At 49.1% G+C, this 26435-nt stretch overlaps 1 protein-coding gene across 1 annotated transcript; it reads right to left on the bottom strand.

The window, feature by feature from the left end:
- Nucleotides 1–299: 299 nt before the first annotated feature.
- On the bottom strand, nt 300–20987 carry SALL4 (spalt like transcription factor 4). Its single transcript, XM_043553658.1, has 4 exons — nt 20652–20987; nt 6567–8912; nt 5155–5435; nt 300–2409 (listed from the first exon to the last, which is right to left on the bottom strand). Exons 1-4 carry the CDS (start codon nt 20779–20781, stop codon nt 1990–1992), a joined length of 3177 nt encoding a protein of 1058 aa, XP_043409593.1. The 5' UTR covers nt 20782–20987; the 3' UTR covers nt 300–1989.
- Between the last annotated feature and the right edge of the window lie 5448 nt (nt 20988–26435).

Genomic DNA, 26435 nt, shown 5'->3' with positions numbered 1-26435 from the left:
GGTCACAAGGGAACACAAGCAAAAGTTCTCTAGACTCAGTTTACTCTAACACAACTTGTATGCCTGAAGAAAACAAGGAAACAACCAGCAAGTAGTTCTTTGTGTGTGCTTGGGAAATGGGTCCAGTAGGGACATAGGCGGATGTATTTCGATTCTAAGACCTGGGGGGGGGGGGGGGGGGGGGGGGGGGGGGGGAGGGCAAGCGATTGTTCAAATGAGAACTCTCAGGTTTAGAGCAGAAACTAACCAGAGACATACGCACCCGGTGGGGGGGGGGGGGGGGGGGGAAGACAAAAAAAAAAAACCATCCGAAATTTATTCTCCAACAACACAGACAGCATCAGCAGGTGAAACTACAGGGGTTTCTCCATAGATCATACATTCACAAGGCATTGTTTGCTTGACAGTAAGAAAGCCTCTGGTGTTCTCTGTAACAATATCCACTTCACAGTGTAGACAGGTACTAGTTATTGTGTCCCACTTACAATTCCAGGAAGAAAGGCACAATGTGGCAAAAAAAAAAAAAAAATTTTTTTTTTTTTTTGGATCCTAAAGTCAGGTGCAATAACACAAACTTTTGATAACAGTCTTGATCTACTTTTCCACATAGAAGGAGACTTCTCCACTCAGAAATTAAGGTCTTTCTTTCTCCTTCCTTGTTAAACCATTAGAGCAATGTGCCCTCATTCGCTTCATGTTACATATACAAACAGGGGGAGGGGGCGTTTACAACAAAGAACCATCAAGATATCTTAAATGTCCAGTCACTCCCACCATACATCAACTCAGGTTGAAGACAGGGCGTCAGAACACTTCAGCGGTCATAAAATAGGAAAATAGAGACTATGGCTACAAAAATAAAAATAAATGAGGTAGATAAATTAAAGCTTTCACACCCATGACTTGCCTGTTCGTAGCCTTCATGCAATACTCAAAAACAATCTTCACAATCACTTGGCATTTAAGTTGCACCAAGGACATTTTTGTACAAATTAGTATGTGTACCTATAAGAAACATGCCCTTCCATGAGTTTCTTAAAGAATGGAAACCCGTTCCACAGCGTAGGCACTGGCGAACCAAAATAAGTCACCTGAGGGTCCCTGCGAAGGCCACCTCTCCTGCTGGTTCAGGAAGGAGGCATTTGCAAAGCATAGGGAGCACATTGGCACTCTTGGGGTTCCAACTGAACTGTATTTAAATAAGCAGCAACACGCATTGACTCCCTAAGGACAAAAACCAGTCCATTCGAGGGCATTCTATTTAAGGTTCCAAGGTTGAAGGAATTTTGGAATTCGTTTGACAACCTTAGTTAAAAAGAAAAAAAAAAAAAAAAGTACATTCAGGGGAAAAAAACCAAAAAACAAAGGATGGGTGCAGGGTTGGGGGTCATACAAAACAGGTCCCTAAACAGATGCCAGGTCTTGTCCGTGTACCCGCATACAGACAGTCACTGGGGAAGTATACAGCACCCCCCACAATTAGGCTAACAGTTGCCTTTTCCACTGTGGTTCAGTAAGTTCCAACTTGAAACAAGGGGGTCGTCTTTGGAAACAGTTACTCTAGGTTGTACAAAGGTTTTATGTATACAGTTTGTCGCAAGTAACAAAGCTACTTTGCAAGACCCGCTTCCAAAATTAAAAAAAAAAAAAAAAAAATCCTAGTCTGTTTTTGTTTTAGTATGCATTTTTTCTTTTTTAGTTTTTTTTTGTTTTTCAATTTTTTCTTTTTTCGATTTTTCTTTTTTCAATTTTTTTTCAATTTTTTTTCAATTTTTTTTTTTTTTTTTTTTTTTGCAAAGCAGCATAACATCTGATTGTAGGATTTGCCTGAGGTTGTGATCTCACACTGTAAACATCATTTGCACATCAGTAAGAAAACAAACAGGAGGGGATGGGTTCTTTTAAAAAGGAGGGGGGGAAAAAAAGGTATAGTCGGGGAGGTCATTCTGCCTCTGCATTTCTCCCTCAACCAGGGATCCCTCCCGGAGCTTAGCTGACTGCAATCTTGTTTTCTTCCAGGAAGTGAGGGAACTGGTGTTTGGGGACACCGTCAGCAGCACCCGGTTTTTCCACTTCGGCACCGAGGGCAGACTGGGAGCCGTCCAACTTGGAGATAGTGGTGTTGTTCACAATGGAGCTAGCCCCCAGGGAAACTGGGAGCGTGGGGATGCCGCCACTCTGGATCACGGAGATTTCGTTGGTCTTCATGGCCAGACCTCCGTTGAGCATGGTGGTGTACTGGTTCCACACGACGGGGTCCACGCTCACCGAAGGGGCCAGGATTTCCTTGGGAAACATCTCGGGAACTCTCTTCCCATCAGTTCCTAACAGAGCCATGGTGTTCTCGATGGCCAGCTTCCTCCCTCGGCGTGCAGAACTGTTGTTGGCTCCGTGCGTCATGTAGTGGACCTGTGGGAACAGGAACAGAGAGGTTCCCACCAAAACGGGGACTCGTCTTGGGGTGGGGGAGGGGAGGAAGCAGAGGATCTGGCAACAAGGGGCCCACATTCCTGCCTAGAGGCAAGTAAAGCCCAGTGAGGCAGGGCCACAGGCTCCAAATCTGTCCCCGTCCCACTGTTCCAGGGTGCACCTACAGGAACCCTTACTATGTGTCAGGCTCAAATACTAGGATACTATGTATCCTCTCAAGTGCTAGATTTAAAACTTGTGAATTACAAACTTACACAGTTGTGCAGAAGGTAACACACTTACACACGTGGAGTACAAATAAAATGGGGGGGAATCTAGGAGACCAGTAGGTTCCATCCATGCCAATATCCTGGTTCTTATCGGTTACATCATAGTTTTCGCGAAATTCTACCACTGGGGGAACTGGGCAGAGCGTGTAAGGATCTGTGAATTCTCACTGCACGGGAGTCCACCGTTACCTGAATAAAAAATGTGAGTTAAAAAATAACTCTGGAACAGAACAGATGCTGCCCTGATGATGGCACAGACAGACCAGATAGACAGGACGTCAATGATCGTCATCACTACTCCAGAGTAGTGAAAAGTCTGACTTTTGAGTTTCTAACTCCCTTTGAGCTTCTTCAGAAAGAGTCGGAAGAGGGGTGCCTGGGCCGCTCAGTCAGTTAAGCGTCAACTCTTGATTTCGGCTCACGTCATGATCTCACAGTTTGTGGGTTCAAGCCCTACATCAGGCTCTGCGCTGACAGCTTGGAGCCTGCCTGGGATTCTCTCTCTCTGCTCCTTCCCCACTGTCTCTCTCTCTCTCTCTCTCTCAAAATAAATAAACTTAAAAAAAAAAAAAAAAGAGTGGGGAGAATGTGATGGGCACTAGGTTTCTCAGGTACCCCGTTTCAGCTTTCCTGACATCCTGAGAAGTTAGTAGTTAGCCGGCCAAGTGCGCTCAGAAGTGACCTGCTCTTAATCGCTGTAAGCTGTATTTGAAACATTTAGGAATAGAATTCATTTCATCTTTAGGAGCACTCTGAAGTTGTCACTACCATTAGTGAGTCATGGGAAACTGGGAAACTGAGGCACAAGGACCCATCTGCCTGGGAAACTGAGGCACAAGGAGCCATCTGCCCAAAGCCACTTGTGCAAAGAGAAACAACAAAACGAAAACAAAAACAAACACAGCAGCTCCAGACCTTCCCTGGGCTGATCCCGGGGCCTGTGAAGTAATTTAAGCTTTCTGTTTCTAGAAGTTGGTATTAGAGAAGAAATTACTTCATGCTCATTACCTAGTCGTTTTCACCAACTAAAAAATTAAAAGAATATAGCTTGGGGGCACCTGGCACCGTCGACTTTGGCTCAGGTCATGATCTCACGGTCCGTGAGTTCGAGCCCCGCGTCGGGCTCTGTGTGGACAGTGCAGAACCACCCTTCCGACCCTCTTGCCTCCCCCTCTCTCCGCCCCTCCCCTGTTCGCACTCTCTCAAAAATAAACAAACTTAAAAAATAAATCAAAGAGGACAGCTTGCTTTTATAATAAGTACGTTTCATTTTTTAAATGATATACGGTCTCCTTGGTCAACTTTTAAGTTTCAACCTTTATTTGAACCACAAAGAATTCAATTAGTCTACTCATCGGAGACAGGCAGAGATCCAGAGGCCCGGTTCCCACAAACCACAGGCAGGGCAAAAGGGAAAACCCCAGGTCCCCAGTTCTCATCCCTTGTGCTTACACAGGCCACGTTCAGGCCTCATGTGGGGGAGGTCTCCTTCCCAGCTCCCCAGGTAAAAATCTTAGGTCGACTGTCCCTATTGATATCAGGCTCTTCTCCAGAAGGACCCAGCTGCTCAGTTTCGAAAGCACAGCGGATAACCTGAGGCCTTTTTTCTTTTTAACTGCACTGTCACTGGATCCTATAAATGTTTAACTCCTGCTATTTATTTCAACCTAGCAGGCTAGGAAAACAAAACATAGAGGGTGCTCACCAAGTCTGGATGTACACACAAACCCATAAATGATTTCTCCACACATTATACTATGTGACATTTATCACTGGTTTCCAGGCTAGATTTTACCTATCTACTCGATTATTGTTGAAAGAGGTCATGGTCTGCCCCACTATTGGAGGGAAAACCACCCTAAAGTGTAACTAACTACTTTATACTAAGAGACAAGAGCATCTCTAATAGACCATGTGTCCTATTCCTAGACAGCATCCTTTGTAAAATGCATCATTATTCCTTGTGCCCCTAAGATTAGGGAAAAAAAAAAAAATTACCAATTTCAGGCACTGACCATAAGAAGCATCCCAATTTCAGACATGTTGTGATGTGAGAAAACATACTGTCTAACGAATTATTTCAAGAGCCAGCTGGGAGATAGGAGGACTATACAGTATCCCATCTGGTCTTTTTTTTTTTTTTTTAAATGGTTATTTATTTTTGAGAGAGAGACACAGAGCATGAGCGGGGGAGGGGCAGAGAGAGGGGGAGACACAGCATCCAAAGCAGGCTCCAGGCTTCGAGCTGTCGGCACGGAGCCCGACGCGGGGCTCAAACTCACAAACCGTGAGATCACGACCCGAGCTGAAGTCGGACGCTTAACCGACTGAGCCACCGGGGCACCCCCATCCCATCCGGTCTTAATGGAAGAATTCATCACGAATGGGGGACACCAACAAGGCTGTGCTGGCCAACGCCTAGCCCCATCCCTGCGGAGAGCCCGAAGAAACTCACCTTCAGGTTGCCTTTGGTGGTAAAGGCACGCCCACATATGTTACACACGAAAGGCTTCTCCCCAGTGTGAGTCCTCTCGTGAATCTGGAGGGCGCTCGCCGAGGAGAAGTTCTTCCCGCACCGTGCACAGCCGTGCTGTTTGGCCTGCCGGCGTGGCTGGGCCACCAGCAAAGGAGTCATGCCTGGGGACACCGTCGCAGGTCCAACAAACGCGCCAGGGACTTCGACTTTCACATAGGCTGGCTGGGCGCGGATAAATGTCGATGGCAGGCTGCTACGACCTAGTATCCAGAGAAGAGAAACCCCAGACCTTTATCATCCCGTACTCATTCCTTCTCAAACCAAAAAAGAGCTGTGATGACCACTGCCCATCGACAGCCTGGAAACGGCTTTCTGGAATCGTGTGCCTCAGAGGCGGCTTTTCCGCCTTAGCGTGTTGACCCGCTCGGGGAGCGACAACTCAAACGCTTCCGAAAAGTCACCACTGGGGCAGAGAGGTATGGACAGGAAACACCTGAAATTCAAGCTCCTGCATCAGACGTTTTTATCTTTAAAAGGGGCGCCTGGCTGGCTCAGTCGGTGGAGCACGCGACTCTTGGCCTCGGGGTCGGCAGTTCGAGCCCCACGTTGGGTGTAGAGAAACTACTACTTTAAAAAAAAAATTTTTTTTTTAACGTTTATTTATTTTTGGGACAGAGAGAGACAGAGCATGAACGGGGGAGGGGCAGAGAGAGAGGGAGACACAGAATCGGAAACAGGCTCCAGGCTCTGAGCCATCAGCCCAGAGCCCGACGCGGGGCTCGAACTCACAGACCGCGAGATCGTGACCTGAGCCGAAGTCGGACGCTTAACCGACCGAGCCACCCAGGCGCCCCGAGAGACTACTACTTAAAGACAAGTATTAACGACACCAACAGGCACCCCACGATTTACGTTTATAATGGGTTTATAACGTAAAACCCATTATGCGTTTATAATGGGTTAGATTCTTTCTCTCCCTGTCAACATTTATTAACCTGCGGACCTTACGTTAGGGAGCGGGACCTCAGAAGCAAGACCTAGGACTCATCTCGGTGGCCAAGAAGGCGTGCGCCCACTTTTGCACACATTCTCCCCCCGGAGCACTTCCCGAAGATGACCCAAGTGTCTCCCCGGGGCTCACACACACACAGAAGCAAAGACCAACAAGCCTGCTGTCCATCCCCCGTGCGCATTAACCACCGCAAAGAACACGATGTGAGTACTAGGACGGGGGGAGTTATTATCTCCCTCTACCCAGAGAGGCTAACTGCCCTAACGAGGGAGAGCTGCTTTGCAAAGATCACACTGTCCGTTTGTGACGTTCGACCCGGGTTCCTGCGGGATGACCTCGTGCCCAAAATGGACCTAAGCGAAATCCAAAGCTCTATCACCTTCCATCTCAGCGCGGCCGTTCTCGGCGCTGTCTGCTTTGCCACCGGCATCGGGAGATCTGGACTTGATGCTTTCTGCCTGGCTGTTGGCGGGGGACAGCGCCTGGAAGGACGCGGTCTCCAGGACGTCCGGACTTCGGCTCTGGTACTCCTGGTCTCCCATCACCGAGGAGGACGAGTCGTTGGTCAAGCCGTCACTCTCCACCGAACCGTTTTCTCTGCTGCTTTGCCGCTGCAGGACAAGAGGAGCGGGACCCGCCTTCCCGGGGGGGGCGTCTAGAGAAGCCGTCACGGCGAACCCCAGGGTGGGGGACGCGGCCTGCCCGCTGGGGAGGGGCAGCGGGACCTTCAAGGAGCTACCGGGGGCCTCCTGGGGGCCGAGCTCGTCGACGTCGATGCTTGCGATGAGATCGTCGTGACAGACGGCCCCCGCACCGCCGTCTTCGCTGACCATCGCTGGCTCGGGGCCCGCGAAGTCACAGGGATTCTCGGGCAGCGGCGTGTTGGGAATCTGGCCGCCCATGTGCATCCGGATATGCTGCTGCAGCAGGACCGCGTTGGTGAACTTCTTCTGGCAGATGGGGCACGAATGCTGCGTCTTGGCGGACGCGTTGGTCCGGTGGACCCCGAGGTGCGTCTTCAGGTTGCCCTTGGTGGAGAAGGCCCGACCGCAGATCTTACACTGGAACGGCCTCTCCCCGGTGTGGGTGCGGTAATGCATCTTGAGGGAGCTCTGGCAGCTCAGGACCCGGTGGCAGATGAGACACTCGTTGGGCTCGGCGGTGGCCTTGTCGATGTTCTCCACCAGCCGCTGCAGCTTCAGGGTCTCCGAGCCCGGCTCGGGCGTCCCGCCCCCTTGGAAGCCACCGACCCTGGGGGAACTGTGGTGTGGCCCCAGCCCGGAGAGCAGCAGGGAGCCATCCCCGCCCTCTGGAGAAGGCCCGGGCTGCAGGTCGCCGGGCGGGGGGCCACCCGCGAGGTCCTTGGGGTTAGTCCCCGCGGAGAGACTCTGAGGTAGCCCTGCACTGGGGGTCCCGGTCACGAGGACGGGCTTGCTGTCTAACGAGAGGCTCGATTCGTCTACGGGGACCGGTGCAGAGAGCGCATGGGGGATGCCATTGCCGGCCACCATTTTGTCGTGGAACTCGGCAAACAGCTGGGGGTTCGCCTTCACCTGGGGATGTCGATGAAAGTGCACCTTGAGGTTGCCCTTGGTGGTGAAGCGGTGGCCGCAGACAGAGCACACGAAGGGTCTCTCGCCGGTGTGGGAGCGCAGGTGAATCTGCAAGGAGCTATCGGTCCCAAAAACCTTGCTACAGTACTTACACTTGTGCTTGCAGAGGACGGCCTCGTCTTTGGGCTTGACCTCCACCGGGGACACGTTCGGGGGCTTCCCCTTCCCCTTCTTGGACGGGTCTAACGCCACGGTGGAGAAAGGGCTCGGGAAGAGCACAGAGCCGGGGGCCTGAGGTAGCAGGGCGCCGGGAAGGCGCGACACGACGTTGGGCAGGACCCTCGTCCCGTCCGGCTTCAGGGCGAAGGGCGCCAGCCCCTGGGACACGGAGCCGCTCGCGGCGGGGACGTGCGCGTGAGGTAGCTTGGCCTGTTTCAAGGCGTCCAGAGCCAGGCCCTGGCCCGCAGCTTTCTGGCTCAGCAAGGCCACGGCCGCAGACACCTGCTGGGACACGTGGCTGCCCAAGGTCTTGAGGGTGTCGGCCCCCGCCACGCCGGAGTGGAGGGCGTGGGAGGCCCACGTGTTCACCTGAACGCGGATCTGCTCCGTGAGCTGGATCTGTTGCAGCTGCTGCTGTTGGAGGCACAGGATCTGCTCGAGGACCCACGGGATGCTGCTGGCGCCGGGCACGGGGGCCGGCGGCGCCTCGACGCTCCGCTGATTCACGGCCACCCTGGTGCCCCGCAGGGCCTGGAGGGTGACGTTGGTGCTGGCCACCTTGCCTTTGGGCAGACAGCTCACGTCCTGGGACGCGGGCGGCGGGGCCGTCTCAGTCTTCAAGAACACGACGGACTCGGCCCCCAGCTTCTCCTTGGTGTCCCCCGGGCCGCCGCCATCCTCCCTGGGACCGTCCTTACTGCTTGGACTGTGCGGCTGGTGGCCCAGCACCGCCCCGGAGAAGTCTTCCGAAGGCACCGGCCCCTCGCCGTCGTGCATGATGAGGACGGGGGGATTTTTAGTGCAACTTTTCTTGTGTTCCAAGAACTCGGAGAGGCTGAAGAACTCCGCGCAGCATTTCTCGCAGACGTGAGTCTCCTCCCGACGAGGCCTCTTCCCTGACACCCCAGCCCTGCTGACGTCATTGCCACTCCCTGGGTGGTTCATTGGAGCACCTGGGACAAGAGAGAAAAAGCTAAGAATTCTGCCGAGAAAGGAGGCGGGGCGACTTCTAGGCAAAAACCACCGCTCACGACGCAGAGGCCTCCGCAACCTGGGTCCCGTCCCCACAGGCAGGAGACTGTAAAAGGGAACTTATGCGGGGGGTTGAATTGTGATAACCCCCCTCTCCAAAAAAAAAATACATCCTAATCATTATACCCAACACCTGTGCACATGACCTGATTTGGAATAGGGTCTTTGCAAATGTAATTGGGGTGAGTCCCTAACCCAATGCCCGGGTGTCCTTAAAGAGATAGGGGAAAGAGACGAAACAGAATAAAAGCCACGTGAAAGACTTATGTGGCCCTAAGCCAGGAATGTGGGAAGCCATCAGAAGGTAGAAAGGAGGCCTGGAATGGCTTCTTCCCCAGCGTCTCCAGAAGGGACGGACCCCACTGATAGCTCAATGTTGGATGTCTAGCCTCCAGGAAGGCAGGACTAAATTTCTGTGTTTTGTTTTTGGTTCTTGTTTTTGTTTCTTTTTTTAAATTTTCTTTTAATGTTTACTTATTTTTGAGAGAGACAGAGCTCGAGATGGGCAGGGCAGAGAGAGAGGGAGACACAGAATCCGAAGCAGGCTCCAGGCTCCGAGCTGTCAGCACAGAGCCCGACGCAGGGCTCGAACTCACCAGCTGAAGTCGGACGCTTAACTGCCCAAGCCGCCCAGGGGCCCCTAAATTTCTCTTGCTTTAAGCCATCCAATTTGTAGCAATTTGTTATCGCAACCGTAGGAAACTCACACAATTTATTATTAAAGTAATCCCCTTAGAGCTCTGCACCCTACTCGGGGTCTGCCCGTAAAGGCAAGTGAATTTCATGCAGTCAACACAAACGACATCGGAGACCTGCTCAAATCACAGGTGCTCATCCCCATCCTGGGGCCACCGAAAGCGAAACTGCAGTAAATCACTCACTCAGTGTGACCAGTGCACCTCCCCACTTCCAAGACGCCAACAACGACCGCAGTGCCTAATCCACCGAAAATATGGAGACAGCACACTGTCTAAACAGTGCATTTAGACGAGGAAGGCCAAGCAGATATTCCCAGAAATGCTTTCATGTTCAAGGAAGGCATGACGATAGACAAAGACTTCAACGACCTCACATATAATGAGAAGCCCCAGAATGGGAAGAGGGGAGGGGAACGAAGGGTTTCACGCCTCTCCCTGAACTTGCAACTTCTGCTACTGTTATATACCTGGAATTACATGCATAGGATCAATTCTGGACAGTTACACTCCTAAAAAGGATTGGCCTGTGGATTTCCGTGTGTGTGTGTGTGTGTGTGTGTGTGTGCATATTTCTTTTGTAATTAAGCACTATTCCCTTCGGGGTTAATGATAGCCTGCACATTCAAATGCCCATCTTGGGGGTGCCTGGGTGGCTTAGTCAGTTAAGCATCCCACTCCCGCTCAGGTGGTAATCTCACGTTTCATGAGTTCGAGCCCCATGTTGAGCTCTGTGCTGACAGCTCGGAGCCTGGAGCCTGCTTCGGATTCCGTCTCCCTCGCTCTCTGCCCTTCCCCCGCTCATGCTGTCTGTATCTTTCAAAAATAAATAAAAATATTAAAAAATAAATAAAGCGCCCATCTTGGGACTGCTTTATCTGGATGCCTGGGTCCTGAGAGTAAACTACTTGCTCTCATTTCCTGGCTATCCTAGTCTATGTATACCCCCCCTCCCCCAACTAATTAGTCACAGAGGCAGTATACCTCGGAGCCAGCCAACTCTAGGCATACAGATCACAATCGCACAAATAATTGCACAAATATACAAAGATCCATATGAGTAGGGATTTTTTTTAAAGCAACGTTTACAGCAGCAAAAGTAAATTTTGATTCACTCATAGACCAAAAACTGCATTAACTTCTGTACGCTCTGGCATGGAGACAGAAGTTACGTGAAAGAAACAGGCTGCAGAACAGTATGTAAAACGTGACCATTTTTGTTGAAAACCTGTTTCAAATGTACCGATGTGTGAAGGAAAGGCCAAGAAAGACACACATTACTTTTAAGTTTTTTAATCTTTATTTATTTTTGACAGTGAGAGAGACAGAGCATGAGCAGGGGAGGGGCAGAGAGAGAGGGAGACACAGAATCCGACGCAGGCTCCAGGCTCTGAGCTGTCAGCACAGAGCCCGACGCGGGGCTCGAACTCACGGAGTGTGAGATCATGACCTGAGCCAAAGTCGGATGCTCAACCGACTGAGCCACCCAGGAGCCCCAATACACATTACTTTTAAATAAATTGTTGCTTCTTTTTTTTAATTAAAAAAAATTTTTTTTAATGTTTATTTATTGTTGACGGAGAGTGCATGAGCAGGGGAGGGCAGAGAGAGAGGGAATCAGAATTTGAAGCAGGTTCCAGAGCCTGACTCAGTTTGAGCCCGGCTCAAACTCACGATCATGACCTGAGCTAATGCCAAACAGCTTAACCTACTGAGCCACCCAGGTGCCCCGTTCAATTCCTGTTGCTTAAAGCAAACTAATTTATTTTGCTTCTCAACTCCTTGGGTGATTACACTCCCTAAAACCATGGGGTTTTGACAGGAGGCCCACAGTATGAAACAGGAGTTCATCTTGAAAAAGTTTATTTCTCTTTTAAAATTTATGTAAGGTAGCCTAATCTTTATGAATTTTAGACCCAGTAATAGGAAGTTTTGCAAGGTGTGTATGGGGGGGGGGCAGGGAGAAAGAGCCAACCACCATAAACAGGTCTGGCCAGGGAAGGGAAATCAGGTTAGGGCTGATCCAGCAGCATTCGCCTGTAAACAGGTGTGATATGGTAGCCTTCCCCCCTCAGAATTTGCCTGAAACATGCATAATCATGACACCCTCCTAAGGTAGATGTGTCTGGGTTAAGTGAAGCGATTACTTTAACAAATGAGTCAAGTACCCACTAATGTGCCTGGGGCACCACCCTGGATGGGATGTGGGGAAAGTGCAGGCATAGCAGGTGTTCAGGGAACATTAGTTTCTCCATATTTATCTCTAATGGCTCCAATGGTTAGCAGGGCAACTCCATCTAAAGCCTAAGTCACTAACAGTTCCCACTCCCTACTGTGTGCAAGGCGGGGGAGAGCTCGCGAATGAGGCTTATGTCCTGCACTACAGTTCGGACTAGGGACCTCTAGGTGCCTCATATGTATATCACACAAGCCTATTAAATACTGGCCCCATTTACAGATGAAAATAGTCATAAATAGCTTTTGAACACTTACTGTGTGCCAGGCAGAATTCTTTTTTTATTTTTTAAAACTTTTAAAAAATGTTTAATTTATTTTTGAGACAGAACACGAGCAGGGGAGGGGCATTGGGAGAGGGAGACCCAGAATCCGAAGCAGGCTCCAGGCTCCGAGCTGTCAGCGCAGAGCCTGACTCGGGGCTCGAACTCACGAACCGGGAGATCATGACCTGGGCTCAAGTTGGATGCTCAACCCACTGAGCCACCCAGGAGCCTTATAATTCTGTTTTTAAAGTTTATTTTGTAAGACACACAGAGACAGGGAGAGAGAGCGGGCGAGCGAGCAAGCAAGAGCATGGGAGGAGCAGAGAGACAGGGAGAGCAAATCCCAAGCAGGCTCCGGGCTGTCAACGCAAAGACCGACTTAGGGCTCCCCGGGCCACCCCGGTGCCCCATCTAGGTGTGATTCTAAACAATGTATACATTATTGGGGCGCCTGGGTGGCGCAGTCGGTTAAGCGTCCGACTTCAGCCAGGTCACGATCTCGCGGTCCGTGAGTTCGAGCCCCGCGTCGGGCTCTGGGCTGATGGCTCAGAGCCTGGAGCCTGTTTCCGGTTCTGTGTCTCCCTCTCTCTCTGCCCCTCCCCCATTCATGCTCTGTCTCTCTCTGTCCCAAAAATAAATAAAAACGTTGAAAAAAAAAATTAAAAAAAAAAAATAAACAATGTATACATTATTAACAACTCCATGAGGTAGGGGCTATTCTATGTAACAGAGGGGGAAACTGAGGCACAGGAGACCTTGATTTGCCCAAATACATTTGATAAACTGCAGGGCCAATCCTAAAACCCAGGCATGCAGCGCCCAGATCCTCCCTCTTCCTACACTTCCTACCATAATATGTTTCTTCTGTTGAGACTGCAACTCTATTTCCTCTCAAAGACCCCCTAGGGAGGACAGAAAAGCCTGAGGGTCAGGTTGGCAAGAGGGAAAGGGGACTAGGACACCTGCTGCCATCTTCCTATCCCCCACCTCCCCTCGCAGCCACTTTAAAAGTTAGGACACAATGTATAGGGCGGCTGGATCAGTCTATTAAGTGTCTTGACTTCCGCTCAGGTCAAGATCTTGCAGTTTGAGCCCTGCGTCGGCCTCTGTGCTGACAGCTGGGAGCTGGGAGCCAGGAGCCCGCTTAGGATTCTTTGTCTCCTTCTGTCTGTCTGTCTCTCTCTCCCCCTGCCCCTCCCCTGCTCACGCTCTGTCTCACTCTCAAAAATACACATTAAAAAAAAATTAAAATAAATCAATAAATAAAAATAAATTAAGTTAGGACACAACATACTCCTGCTATGTCCAGGTGGAGCCCAACAGGTACCTTCTTCCTTACAGCCCTAATACTGGTTCCCCATCAGTCACAGCCCAAGAATCAAGTTAAAAATATTTGGAAACACACACGCGCGCGCGCGCGTCAATTCCCGGAATATAGTATCTATCTCCACACTTTCCTAAGACTTGAAATGAGGTGTTTGTGAGGATGTTAAGCGGCACTCTTAAAAGCAATCGTGGCAATTATGTGTCAAGAACTTGAAAAGGAACTTTTTAAAAAGTTTCTCTTGGCCAGAAATACGCCGTGGTAGGTGCTCCTCCAGAACTCTGGGCTACATCATGTTCGCATCAATCTTTGTGAGGAACTTACTCTGTATAACACAAGGATACATTTCTCATATTAACAAACAGCAAAAACAAAAACGGACGCACCCTGGTCAGGCAGTAAGGTTCTGGTTAAATAAACCAGGGTACAGAAAGAAAAAGGCAGGGGGCACTTCACGTGCTGCTTCAGGACAAATGCCTGAGATTGATTTCAAGGGGAGGAAAAACAGGTAGAGGATGGGATGTGTATCTATGTGTGGTCTCATCTGGGTTTGTGGGTAGAGATATAAATTTGTACCTGGAAATTTTCTGAAAAGAAACTGAGGCTGCTTTCTAGGTCTTAGAGTATGGGCCTGAAGATTGAGGGTAGAAGAGAAAAATTTTCAATATATGCTTTTATACTATGGTTTCTTTTAAATTAGCATGTTCCTGGGGTGCCTGGGTGGCTCGGTTGGTTGAGCGTCTGACTTCGGCTCAGGTCATGATCTCGCGGTCCGTGAGTTCGAGCCCTGCGTCGGGCTCTGTGCTGACAGCTCAGAACCTGGAACCTGCTGCGGATTCTGTGTCTCCCTCTCTCTCTGCCCCTCCCCCGCTCATGCTCTGTCTGTCTGTCTGTCTGTCTCTCTCTCTCTCTCTCTCTCAAAAATAAACATTAAAAAAAAATTTTAAGATAGGGGGCGCCTGGGTGGCTCAGTCAGTTAAGTGTCTGACTTTGGTTCAGGTCATGATCTCCCGGTTCGCGTGTTCGAGCCCTGCATCCAGCTCTGTGCTGACAGCTCAGAGCCTGGAGCCTGCTTTGGATTCTGGGTCTCCCTCTCTCTCTGCCCCTCCCTACCTCACACTGTCTCTCTCTCGAAAATGAATAAACATTAAAAAAAATTTTTTTTTTAATTAGCACGTCCTACCCTTGGACTCAAACAATTCTAACTCCTGGAAATTCCCAATAAAGCCCACGTGAGAACACCCATTCCACTTTGCAAAAGAACACGACCACCACCTTCCACAAACAACAAAACACGTGCATCTTAACTCCCATCTTTACAGCCACATCAACAAGCATCTTTGTGCCCAGTTCGCAGATGTGGAAACTGAGGCACGAGCAGACATAATTAGGTGGCCCAGGGTAACAGACTAACCAGAAGACGACGACCAGGGGATTGGATTCTTAAATACTATTTACAAGGGCACTAAACTTAGTGGTGTCATTTATTTCTCAAACCTTCATTGCATCCTTCTATGGAGGCTTCTAAAGCTTCTTTCCTAATCATGGCTCCCCCCGCCCATTAAATTTTAATGCCACAAATATATTGTATGTGTTTATGCACCATGGGCCTTCCGAAGGCCACAAACCACTGTAATCACATTTTCTGCCCCCTCCCCAAGAAATGTTCACCCCCCCCCCCTTGGGGACAATATTCCCTCACTGAAAACAGGTTGTAAACCAGCATTCTTAAACTGGAGTCCATGAGGGGCGCCTGGGTGGCTCAGGCAGTTAAGCGTCCAACTTCGGCTCAGGTCATGATCTGGCGGTTTGTGAGTTTGAGCCCCACATCTGGCTCTGTGCTGACAGCTCAGAGCCTGGAGCCTGCTTCGGATTCCCTATCTCCTTCTATCTCTGTCTCTCCCCCACTTGTGCTCTGTTTCTCTCAGTCTCTCAAAAATAAATAAATGTAAAAAAAAAAAAAAATTTTAACTGGAGTCCATGAAATTAAGGGGAAAAAAATGAGATCTTTATTTTCACTAAATCCGAACTAAAATTTAACATCTCTTTCCATTATAAATGTAGAGAACATACCACAGTGGTATCTGCAGAACCTGTAACTTCATCATCAACAGAAAACAGGTATTTTCCTATGATATTAATGCTGTTGCAGGACTGAAAATTCTGGTAGTTACCTGACCAGCTGTGCTAATCTTACTTAATGTGTTCATAAAGAAGCACATGTTATGACATCACAAATGTTCTTGAGAACTCTATTTCCAGGTAGTTTCCTTGGTATTTCTAGGCCCTTTATTTTTTGCAGTGAGATACATTCTGTTGAGAAGGGGTCTACGGCACAAAAAAGGTTAAGCCCCCCCCCCAAGGAGCTAACCGTTTCCAAGAGTGATTTACAGCCTGAATACCAGCTTGCCTTCACTGTATACACAGGCTGGCCTCCTCTGTAGCGTCCATGCATTACCAGCAACATCCCACTTGGGTCTTAAAACAGCAGCTCTGAATGCATGTGCAGTAAAAAGTGCGTCCACATCCAGACCACCACCGGCAAAGAACCGAATCCGTATTCGCCAGAGCGTTAAGAGGGCTCGGTTATGAACAACTGCTGGGTATGCGCGCGCGTTAACCCTTCCCAAAAGGAAAAAAGCAAAGTTCAGAGAGATTACCCAAGCAACTCGTTCTTCCATCCCCCCCCACCCCCACTCCGAATTTTAGGAATGTTATCTCTCAGCATCTAGTTATCCAATAAGTTGGAAGAATGCAGTAAACCCAGCAGGGGTCCTAGATTCAATCACTGCCAAATGGATAGAAAATACTCTTACTATTGTATAGGAGAAAAGCTCATCTACTAGAAGCCAATCACATTCTGCAGACTTGAAAATGCTTCAAAAATAAAACCTCCATAATCTTGAGCAAAGCATTAGGACTCAAGCTTATCTTTTTCCCCCATTCCTATATTAAAAGAACCACAATGAGTAGATTATCTGAAGTATACACTATCTTCCACCCTCCCCCACCCACAGGATAATTGCTTACCAAAAAACAAAAGGAAATGGAGACGTTCTTTGAACCAGTGGAAAGTGCCCGTTTACCAGTTTAGTTTTACATCTCAATTCAGCAATCGGAGAGAAACGCTTCAGTAACACGGCTTTTAATTCAATTCATAGTTGGCAAATTAGAGCTATAATTAAGTTCTACTTGATCAAGAGCTAAAAACTTGTTCCCAACAGTCTTGGATCAAAATTCAGGGGCTCTGCTGAAAAGGGAAAAAAACAGTCAAAGAACCAAAGGCGGCTATAGTCGCTGGTAAAGCGTCTGAGTTCGGCTGTTTACATGAAGAGATATGTCCCCTTTTTCCCTCAACTGGAGCTCATCTTTTAGGCAAACTTGTAAACTCCATGCAGGCAGGGGCTTTTATTGTCCCCTTCCACAGAGCCCCTCCAGAACAAAGACTGACCTAGACGTGAAATTCATTTGGGAGGAAAAAAAAAAAAAAAAAAAAAAAAAAAGGACGGTGGCGACTGGCGATGCGCAGCTTGTCTGGATTCAGAGTCTTTTAAAACGGTTCGGATGCTTTCTCTCAAGAATCACAAGTACAACAGGTTAAGGGCTGATGAAAAGGAGAACTTGCTGAACTCTTCCCATCATTTTCCCAGGGCAAGAAGGCCCAGAGCGCGAGATGCAAATGCGGCTTTATTGCGAACTCTCTTCCCAAGGATCCCTTAATCTAAAGTCCAAAAAGGCACATCTCAAACATTAAACACTCATCGTGGCTTCCTCATCAAAGGGACTGATAGAAAACCCCATCCCATCACCAATCCGAGTCAGACCATGATAAAACAGTCCCTTGGATTCCCAGCATGGCTAAAACCCACCGTGAGCATGCCATTTCAACTGGGAGCTGCTGTTTACTCAAAACGAGTAAAAATGAGAATTACAGATCATGTACTTGAGGTCCCCAGCCTGGTAGGCGGCAGACTCTCAATTAGCTCGTACCCATCTTGACACGGTAAGTAAATACAATGGAAAACATGGTTATTGTGAACAAAACTAATTACTCATCACATTCCCAGCACACAGTTGGGTCTTTGTAGTTGAAATTATCTGAACAGGATTCTTTACCTCCACTGTAGAGAGGGAAGAAAAAAAAATCCAAACGCTCAGAGAAACGGAGCAGGTCTCAAGGTTACACAGCTGAAAGCTATACCCGACAGGAATGCACATCTCTAAAACCTTACCAAAAACCTGACTTCATTTACAAAGAGGTGAAGTGTTAAGCCCATCTTCTGTCTCCCAAGATGGCTCCCCAACTCTTCACCCATGAGGAAGCTAGCAGAGGCTTAAATGACCAAGTACCGACTGGTGCAATTTACTTTTAACGGAACAAAAGGGGCTGCGGGCAAGTTGGAGCCCCTTAATCGCAAACTCGGATCCAAGCACAGAAAGTCGGCCTGCAACACGCAAGCTACTATCAACGAGATTTCCCTCTCTCCCGCAATTAAAATAGGAACTCCCAAGTGCCCTCTCCTCCGAGTCATTACAGCCAGGGGTAGGCCCTTGTTTGAAAGTTGGGGATCTTAATCGTTGGTGGTTGTAATCCAGTTTAGCACAAAGGGCATTCGAAATTCTTTTGAGAAAATGCTAATTTTCCCGTACGTAGCGCAGAGTCCCCTGCCCACCTGCAGATTTTTTAATCTAATTGATCGCCAAGCTCCATTTTCCTCCCTCTAGAACTGCGTTCTTTACAAGTGGATCTCCAATTGGTCTTGCAAAACAGGACCGGCCCAATCTGTTTTTAATTATACCTACCTATGTCTCTATTTATATATATACAGATCTGTCTATAATACACAGATAGGTACATACACCCAGGCTGCTCAAATGCAAAATGTAGCCATTAAAAAGTACTGCTTGGGGACACTACCTCCTGTCCCATGCTGGCAACCGGAGCCTCTGCAAACACAATCTAGGATCTCGAGGAATTCTTTTCAAGAATTCCAAAGACTTGGCAAAGAAGGCCAGGTACAGCCAGGGATCGCGCTAGCCACCGGCTCAAGTCCCCGGGGGCGCCCGTCCTTTGGCCCAGCCCAGGGCTCTGCATCTCCACCCCCAACCCATCCCACCCATCAGGTGTGAGCCGGTACCTGCGAGGGGACCCGCCTCTCAGCAAAGCGTGCTGCTCCAAGCCGGGCCTCCAGGGGGCGCCCGCGCGCAACTCGGCGGTCCGCTCCAACCCAGCGATCAATAGCGAACCCACCCCCTCCCAAATCGTGGAGATAGCGCACAGCCAGGCCAGAGATCCTAAGCCCAGCTCGGGTTAACTGATTGCAAACTCCAACCAGGGTTCATTTAAGAAGCTACCCCGTAACAAGCTCCCCCCCCAAAGGTGCCAAACAACTCGAAAAGCACCACTTGCATGCGCCCACCAAAAATGAAGGGGGTAAGAGAATGGGGAGGTCAGAGCAGAACCAGGGGAGGGGTCAGAGCCCGGAGCTCGCCCCTCCTCTTGGGAGGAAGCGGGCGGGCGGAGGGTTAACCCTTTTGTTCCAGGTGGGCCAGGCGACGAGCCTCTCCATGCTCCCCCCCCCCCAGCACCCCCCACCCGAGGCACAAAGAAGAGTCCATCCTCCTGGGACCTCGGGTGCGCGCAGCCCTGACCATCAGACGCCCCGAAAACGCACAGCCTCCCCTGGTGAAGCCGATCTCTTTAATTTGCCCTGGAAAAATGTTATTTGCGGGAAAAAAAGGGGTTTACATTCACCTATTACAAACTTGGGAAGCGTTATTACATTCCCTTCCCGGAAAAAAAAAAAAGAGAAGGTGGCCAATTCCTTCCCATCGGAATTGTGGCTCAGAGCGTCTGGGCGTGCAGCGCTCACCCCCATCAGCGGCTGAGAAATTAGAAAGCAGGCGGGGAGCAGAAGGCAAGCGACCCACAAGGCCCAAGAGGAGGTTTACGACGCCCCCTCCCCCACGCGTACGCTAGAAACTTATCAGGCGACAATTTGGCGGGCCAGGACGGAGGGGCGATAGTGGGAAATCGACTCGCTCCTACAACCGCCTCGGTTAAGTGACTAGGAGGAGGGGAGTCTGCCCGGCCGCTCCCGGCGGGGCTGGGGTCCCGAACGCCTCCCGACCCCGGAGACGCTCGCCGCGGAAGCGTGGGGCGGGTCAGCCCCGGGAGCTCGCCCTGGCCGCGACCGCCCAGTCCTGGCCCGACCTCTCCCCTCTGGCCCCTGGGGCGCGCTTCTGGAAAGCCGGGCGCCCCAGAAAAGCCCTGCAAAATGCCAGGCGGGTGCACCCCAGAGGGGCGGCCGCGCGCCCGCGACCCCGGCCCCTGGGGGCCTGCACCCCTCCCGCTCGCCGCGGTTATTTTTAGGAAGTCGGAAATCAAAGATGGCTGGAGGTCAGGCCCCGAAAGGTTAGGGCGAAGATCCGCAGGCGGCAAAGCCCAGGGAGAAAAAGCCAAAACCCTCCGTAAATTCTGAAAAGGGGCAATACCGGGCCCTCCTCCCCCACCTCCTCGGGCCCTCCAGTCCCCTCCACGGAGCGGGTGGCTCGCACCCCAGCTCCGGGAGGTGGGGAGAGGTCGCGCCCCCTCCCCCCGCTGGGCCCGGGAGGGGCGCGTGCAACAGATCGCCCTCCCCCCGGGGGGGTCTTCTAGGGGTGTGCCCCTTCTCCAGCCTCCTAGAAAAGCCCCCAAGGGGTGAAGGAAAAGGTGGGGACCCTCGGGGTCTTTCTTTTAAAAGCGGCGCCCGAGAGGGAGGGAACCTAAGTTACAAGTGGGGGGGGGGGGGGAGGTTACTACTAGCGAGGGGAGTGGAACCAATTAAGAGAGGGGCTAGGAACGAGAAGGGAACCTTTCAGGAATAAGAGGGACAAGAGGGGGTGGGGGGGGGTCAATCCTACAAGAGGAGCCGGACCTGGGGGTGAAACTTACACGAGGGACGCGGTAAAAGTGTAAAATGAACAAGGGCGGGGGGGGGGGGGGGATGATGAGGGTGACTTCTCTAGGACCGAGCCCCCAGATCTTGGTTCCAGAATCTGCGCTAGAAGCCGCTGGCTCCCCGAAGCTCGCGCCTTGGAGGGTCCCACGAACGTCCGGGAAACTGCACGCCCCCGGTGCGCGCCCCCGGCCCCACTCACCCGGCTCCCCCGTCGCCGGCGCCGCTGGGGCCGCATCTGCAAACTCCGCGGCCGGCCGCTGCGGCAGCTGCTCGCCCTGGTCCTCCTCGGAGTTGATGTGCTGGGGTTTCGCCTGCTTGCGCCTCGACATGGTGCGAGCATCGGGCCGCCTGGAGAGCCGCGGTAATTTGCCCACTCCGCCACAAATTCCTGGAGTTAGGAAATTTACCCCCCTTCGGCCAGAACGCGCATGTCCCAGTAATTATTATTATCAATAATGCATTGCGATTTATCATGAGCCCTGACAGCTGATTGGCCTGGGTCCAAGACCTCAGAGATCATTTAAATAAGCCCTCATTGATCAGGGAGGGGCGAGGCATTCTGGGCTTTGTAGTCCGGCCCTACAGGCGACAAAGGCGTGTTCATCTGGGGAGGGCAACTAATTAGCATCCGGGCTCAGATTGGCTAGGTCGTGCACGAAATCGGAGGGGGACCCGTCCTCGCCCCCGCTCTCTGAGTCCTTGGAGAGAAGAATGAAAATAATTGTGTGCTTATTAAAAACTAGGAGCTTCCGTAAAAGTTTTGGAACGAGCGTGTTTGGCAGTGGGCTCCAGAAATTACTTTTGTAAGGCTGATATCCGCGCAAGCCCAGGTCGGAAGGGCTTTTCGGTGGAATAGTTTGGCTCGATTTTTACATCTACCAAAAGAAGTCACAAACAAAAAAAACTGAGATAGGACCCCTGTCTCCTTAGATCTTATTTTTGATTGAAATGTTTAAATTGAATTTCGAGATGCCTGAAGGATGATGGAAAGGGTGTTTTATTCAACCTTACCAGTCCGTCTCACCCCTTAAAGTGGCCTTGGACTTTCCAGAATTTCAGACCATTTATTTCCTTTAAATACTAAATAATAGCACCCCCTCCCCCCCATTCATATTCACAAGGATTCGTTTGTTGTTGCAGTGCGACCTTGATTTTTGCTTTGGGGGTTTATTTTTACTCTAAAATGTCTGGATACTAAATACAGACAAGGCAGATTCAAGGCGAGCATAGTCAGAGATAATATCAAAACAGCAAGCAATTGCATTTTTTCCCCCCCGCAAGCCATAAATGTCTGATAACATCATATTTTATTACGGAGACAATGTTCTAACATCTCCCACGAAATAGCAATGAGTCCTGTCAGAGTAACTGGTTATGGGTAATCTTAACCATTGTTGAAATTTTTTGCATGGCTTCATTATGGAAAAGGGATTTAGTTCAAAGCGATTGGATCATCCTGACCCGGGACGCCTGGCACTTTCTAAAACTGCGTGTGCATATTACATGCACATATATCCATACAGTAAATAGGTATTTAATTCCACCACCTTGTGCAATGTAAATGCTCAGTAAGCGTTGAGCCAAGATGAAATGTGCAGCCTTCTGAGTCTTGGATTGGTGTTTCCATATGATGCCTCTGGGCCTGAGTCTTTATTTGGCATTTGCTTCATTGTAAGAGACTGTGCAACTGTAAACCACCCACATTTGTGCCTTACATTTTCTCGATTAGTTATATATCAAGTTCCCAGCTTGTAAGAGTTTCTTGTAAGCTCATCAGAAACACAAGCCCAGAATGCTGGGCTCATAAATACATTCACCTGGGTGTTTGGACATCCCAAGGCAGAAAATAAATCAGTTTGATTATCTTTTTGATATTCATGGCCGTCAATAAAGACTTACTGAAGGAAGGTTAACCTCCAGTTTTTGAATCTGTTTGAAAATGTTTTGCATTGTTTTATGTAAGTCCCCTAAAGCAAAAAAGATAGAATTAACAGTCAATGGCCAAAGTTGGGAAGGTAAGAATTTGGCTTAATAATACATAGAAGCCATTTAGAATTCTCATACTGAGTAAAAAGGCCAATTAACACCTGCCTTGCTGACTAATTTACTTCTATTCCCAACACCTTTTCTGTTTAACATAGCGTGGTGGGACATGTAAATGACAAGCCTAAATGAATGTACAATAGGTTTACAGCTCAAGCCATGTTAGTGGCTTAAGAAAAACTTCATTAAAGATACGGTTGCTTATATTTAGTTATTTTAGTTGATGATCGTTTCATCATTTCTACTTAGAACGAGGTCATAAAACTGTGCCTCTTGTGTCTCCAAGTGGTGATGATAACAATTATTGTTTGAGCCCCGGTTGTATGCCTCAGACTCGCCAAACGCACACTCCTTTGTTTTCTCTTCCCAGGGAGGTCAGCATTGCTTTGTCCATCTGGAAAATGAGGAAACTGAGGCTCAGAGATGTCAGGTGACTTAAATAGGAAGTGTCTGAGCTGGGGGTCAATCCCTAAACCCAGCTCCAAAATTATTCTTATATCCCCACACCAGTCATGCATCCGAAGCTGAATATAGACAAGATGATTGAACAAGAAAAAAAATGGTGGTAAAAGAAAACATGTTAAGTGAAGCATGTCCTGAAAATCCCAGGGTCTGTAGAAGTAAATTCCACAGGTAAAATCCAGGTTTCCTCAAACGGAAACCTTCCATGAATGCCGTGTCAAGAAAAGAAAGACGCAGTACACGTTTTGAATCTGCCTCCAATGGTGAGCTGCGTCGAAGAGCCAGGGGCAGGAGGTAAAGCCACCAGAGCAGAGCAGAGAGAGGGTAAATGCAGACAGCAGGACTATGGGCAACTCCCTAATCAAAGGTAATTTTTCTGATTATTTAATACTCCTTAAACAACCAAAAGACCTGGGTGGGACCAGAGTTAGGAAAAAAAAAAAAAAAAAAGGATTGAGGCCCCCCCGTTGACTCTGTTGAGTGTCCAACTCTTGATTTAGGCTTAGGTCATGATCTCAGGGTTGTGGGATCGAGCCCCAAGTTGGGGTCTGTGCTGAGTGTGGAGCCTGCTTAAGATTCTCTCTCTCTCTCTCTCTCTCTCTCTCTCTCCCTCCCTCAGCTCCTCTCCCCCACTCTTGCTCTCTCTCAAAATAAAATAAATCTTAAAAAAAAAAAAAAGATCAAAGCAAGAGATATTAAGCTTTCGTTAGGTGACTGGGTTTATATAATCCAATCATTCTCACTGTTTGCCCCAGGCAGAAATTGTTGGGAAATTATCGTTTTTACTGCTTATGTATTTATTTATTTATGTACTTAGAGAATGAGAGATCCCGTGGGGGTGGGGGCTGGGGGACAGAAAGAGAGGGAGAGAGAGACTCCCAAGCAGGCTTCTCACTATCGGCGTAGAGCCTGACGTGGAGCTCGATCCCACGAAGCCAATCGTGAGATCATGACCTGAGCCAAAATCAAGTGCCGGATGCTTAACCGACTGAGCCCCCCAGGTGCCCCGGGAAATTCATGTCTTGTTCTATCTTTCAGGCAGGCGCTCTATGAAAACTGAGGCTTTACTGTCAATGAGAATCTTCGGGATACATAATCCTACGGCATCCTCATTAAAATCCTTTTTTATTCCTGCTTCAAGATGGGAAAACAAGCCCAGAGCGACAAGTATAAGCCGGATGTGTGAATGCTATGACTGTCCAGTTAAAGGGTGTAGGTCCCTGTTGCACTCAGCGCATCTACCCTGTTCTGCAAAACTTCCCCGTCTGCTTCACCCGGCCCTCCCTTACTAAGCGTCCAGTCTCAGTGCAGAGTTCCCTGCCTACCACCCACCTGTCCTCATCCAAATCGGGTCTCAACTACTTATCTTCTAATTCTTTCATAGCATGGTTCAAAATGTATGATTATAGATTTCATTGTATATCTGTCTGTTGCTTGTTTTTTCCACAGTGCAAGCCATGACATTAAGGCAGACCCCTTCACCACCGAGTTCCTGGCGCTTAGCCATGGCAATGGAACACAGAAGTCACAATAAGTGATAATGAATGACTCCGTCAATGGCCAATGACTCTGCAGGCCAGAATATCAAAATAAAGTATTAAAAGGTAATTCCTGTTGGTGAGAATGTCAATTAGTACAGCTACTGTGGAAAACAGTATGGCGGTTCCTCAAAAAATCAAACACGGGGGGCGCCTGGGTGGCTCAGTCGGTTGAGCGTCCGACTTCAGCTCAGGTCACGATCTCGCGGTCTGTGAGTTCGAGCCCCGCGTCAGGCTCTGGGCTGATGGCTCAGAGCCTGGAGCCTGCTTCCGATTCTGTGTCTCCCTCTCTCTCTGCCCCTCCCCCATTCATGCTCTGTCTCTCTCTGTCTCAAAAATAAATAAACATTTTTTTAAAAATTGAAAAAAAAATCAAACACGGAATCACCATATGACGTTGCATTTCCAGTTGTGGGTATGTGCCCAAAAGAACCAAAAACCAGGGACGTGAAGAGATCTTTGTACGCCTGTGTTGATAACAGCATTATTCACAATAGCTAAAAGGCGGAAGCCACCCAAGGGTTGATCAACGGATGAATGGATAAGTAAAATGTGGTGTATACATACAAAGAAATATTATCCAGCCTTAAAAATGAAAGAAATTCTGACACATGCTCCAACATGGGTGAACCTTGGGGACATCATACCACAGGAAATAAGCTGGTCACAAAAAGACAAATACCATTTGATTCCACTTATATGAGGTACTCAGTGGGGGGGGGGGGGGGGGTGGAGAGTTAGTTGGTTAATGGGTACGGAGTTTCAGTTTTGCAAGACGGAGACAGATCTGGAGATTGCACAGCAATGTGAATGTTCTTAATACCACTGAGCAGTGCACCTAAAGACAGTGAAGATGGGAAACTCTTACCATCTTTAGGTTAAAGAATTTTATTTTGTTTTCTCACGGTTGGGGGAAGAAGTCAATTGCAAAGTGATGGCTGCCCAATTGTGCTTTATTACAAAGTATCAAACTTCCAGTGGGTGGGTTTTATGACATGTAAAGCATACCTAATAGAAGCTGTTTTGAAGAAGGCGATTAGATAGTTGGTTATCCCTATAATTGAAAAGGCCATAAGTATGCGTTGGTTTTTTTCCTATGTGGGATTCCCAGCATCGCAAGCTTGAAAAGGCTGCAGTGGCAAGGCTGGTGTGTCCATAAATCATGATCTACGACTGCAAAAGTATGCCCCTTTGGGTCTCTAATTATTCGTGCCAGGAAACGGCCATGTGGACCGGCATGGTCACCCCAGCTGCTTTAATTTGGGAAATGGAAGGTTTGGATTCCGGAAGTATTCTCAGCATGGATCAGCCTCTTGGAGGCAGCCGACTTTCATCGATTTGATATCTGCCTGCCTCCTGGAAGGCTTTATTTCTGGAAGGAACTCTTCAAATTCTGGAGATTTAGAAGTCGAGCTAAAATCGCTTAAGAAATCATGCTTGTAATTCACCGCGAGTGCTTTATGATGGGGCCACATGTCCACTTTTCTGAGCGTCCTGGCCCGGAGCCCCTCCGTTGGGATGATTTATGGTTGCAAAGTCTGGCTAATTGCAATAATCACCACTTAACTAATGATAGCCCCCCTCCCTCGTTTTGATATCTCTCTGCTTGTTCCCATTTTATCAATCCCAAATTGGTATCGAACAATTTCCTGCTCTAATGAGCCTTCCTAGTTGCTGCTAATATATGGAAGCCTGTACGTGTACATTCAAAAAGAAAAGGAAAAAGTATTAATACTCCAGAGAGTTCGTTAAAGCAGGAATGAAGTGCAGCAAGGAGAATTGCTCCTGCAGATTCTTCCGTTGAAGAGTGGATCTGACGGCCACTTATGTGCCTCAGCCACTTGACTAGCTCACTCCAGTCCAGGCACGCAGATCTTGAGGTCAATCTCAGGCACTCACGTGCTGGAGAGAATGTTGGGTCTCTGAGTCCACAGCAGAGG

Source organism: Prionailurus bengalensis, chromosome A3 (assembly GCF_016509475.1).
Source record: "Prionailurus bengalensis isolate Pbe53 chromosome A3, Fcat_Pben_1.1_paternal_pri, whole genome shotgun sequence".
In the NCBI taxonomy this organism is placed as follows: domain Eukaryota; kingdom Metazoa; phylum Chordata; class Mammalia; order Carnivora; family Felidae; genus Prionailurus; species Prionailurus bengalensis.
Note: the sequence above shows the minus strand (reverse complement) of the source record. Positions and strands in the feature narration are given on the sequence as shown.

Excerpts from the sequence above, each read along its gene's own strand:
- SALL4 (XM_043553658.1), bottom strand. The coding sequence starts at position 20,781 with ATGTCGAGGCGCAAGCAGGCGAAACCCCAGCACATCAACTCCGAGGAG. Across the intron at positions 8,913-20,651 it reads GCCGGCGACGGGGGAGCCGG|GTGCTCCAATGAACCACCCA; the intron begins GTGAGTGGGGCC and ends CTCTTGTCCCAG. Across the intron at positions 2,410-5,154 it reads CCACCAAAGGCAACCTGAAG|GTCCACTACATGACGCACGG; the intron begins GTGAGTTTCTTC and ends CTGTTCCCACAG.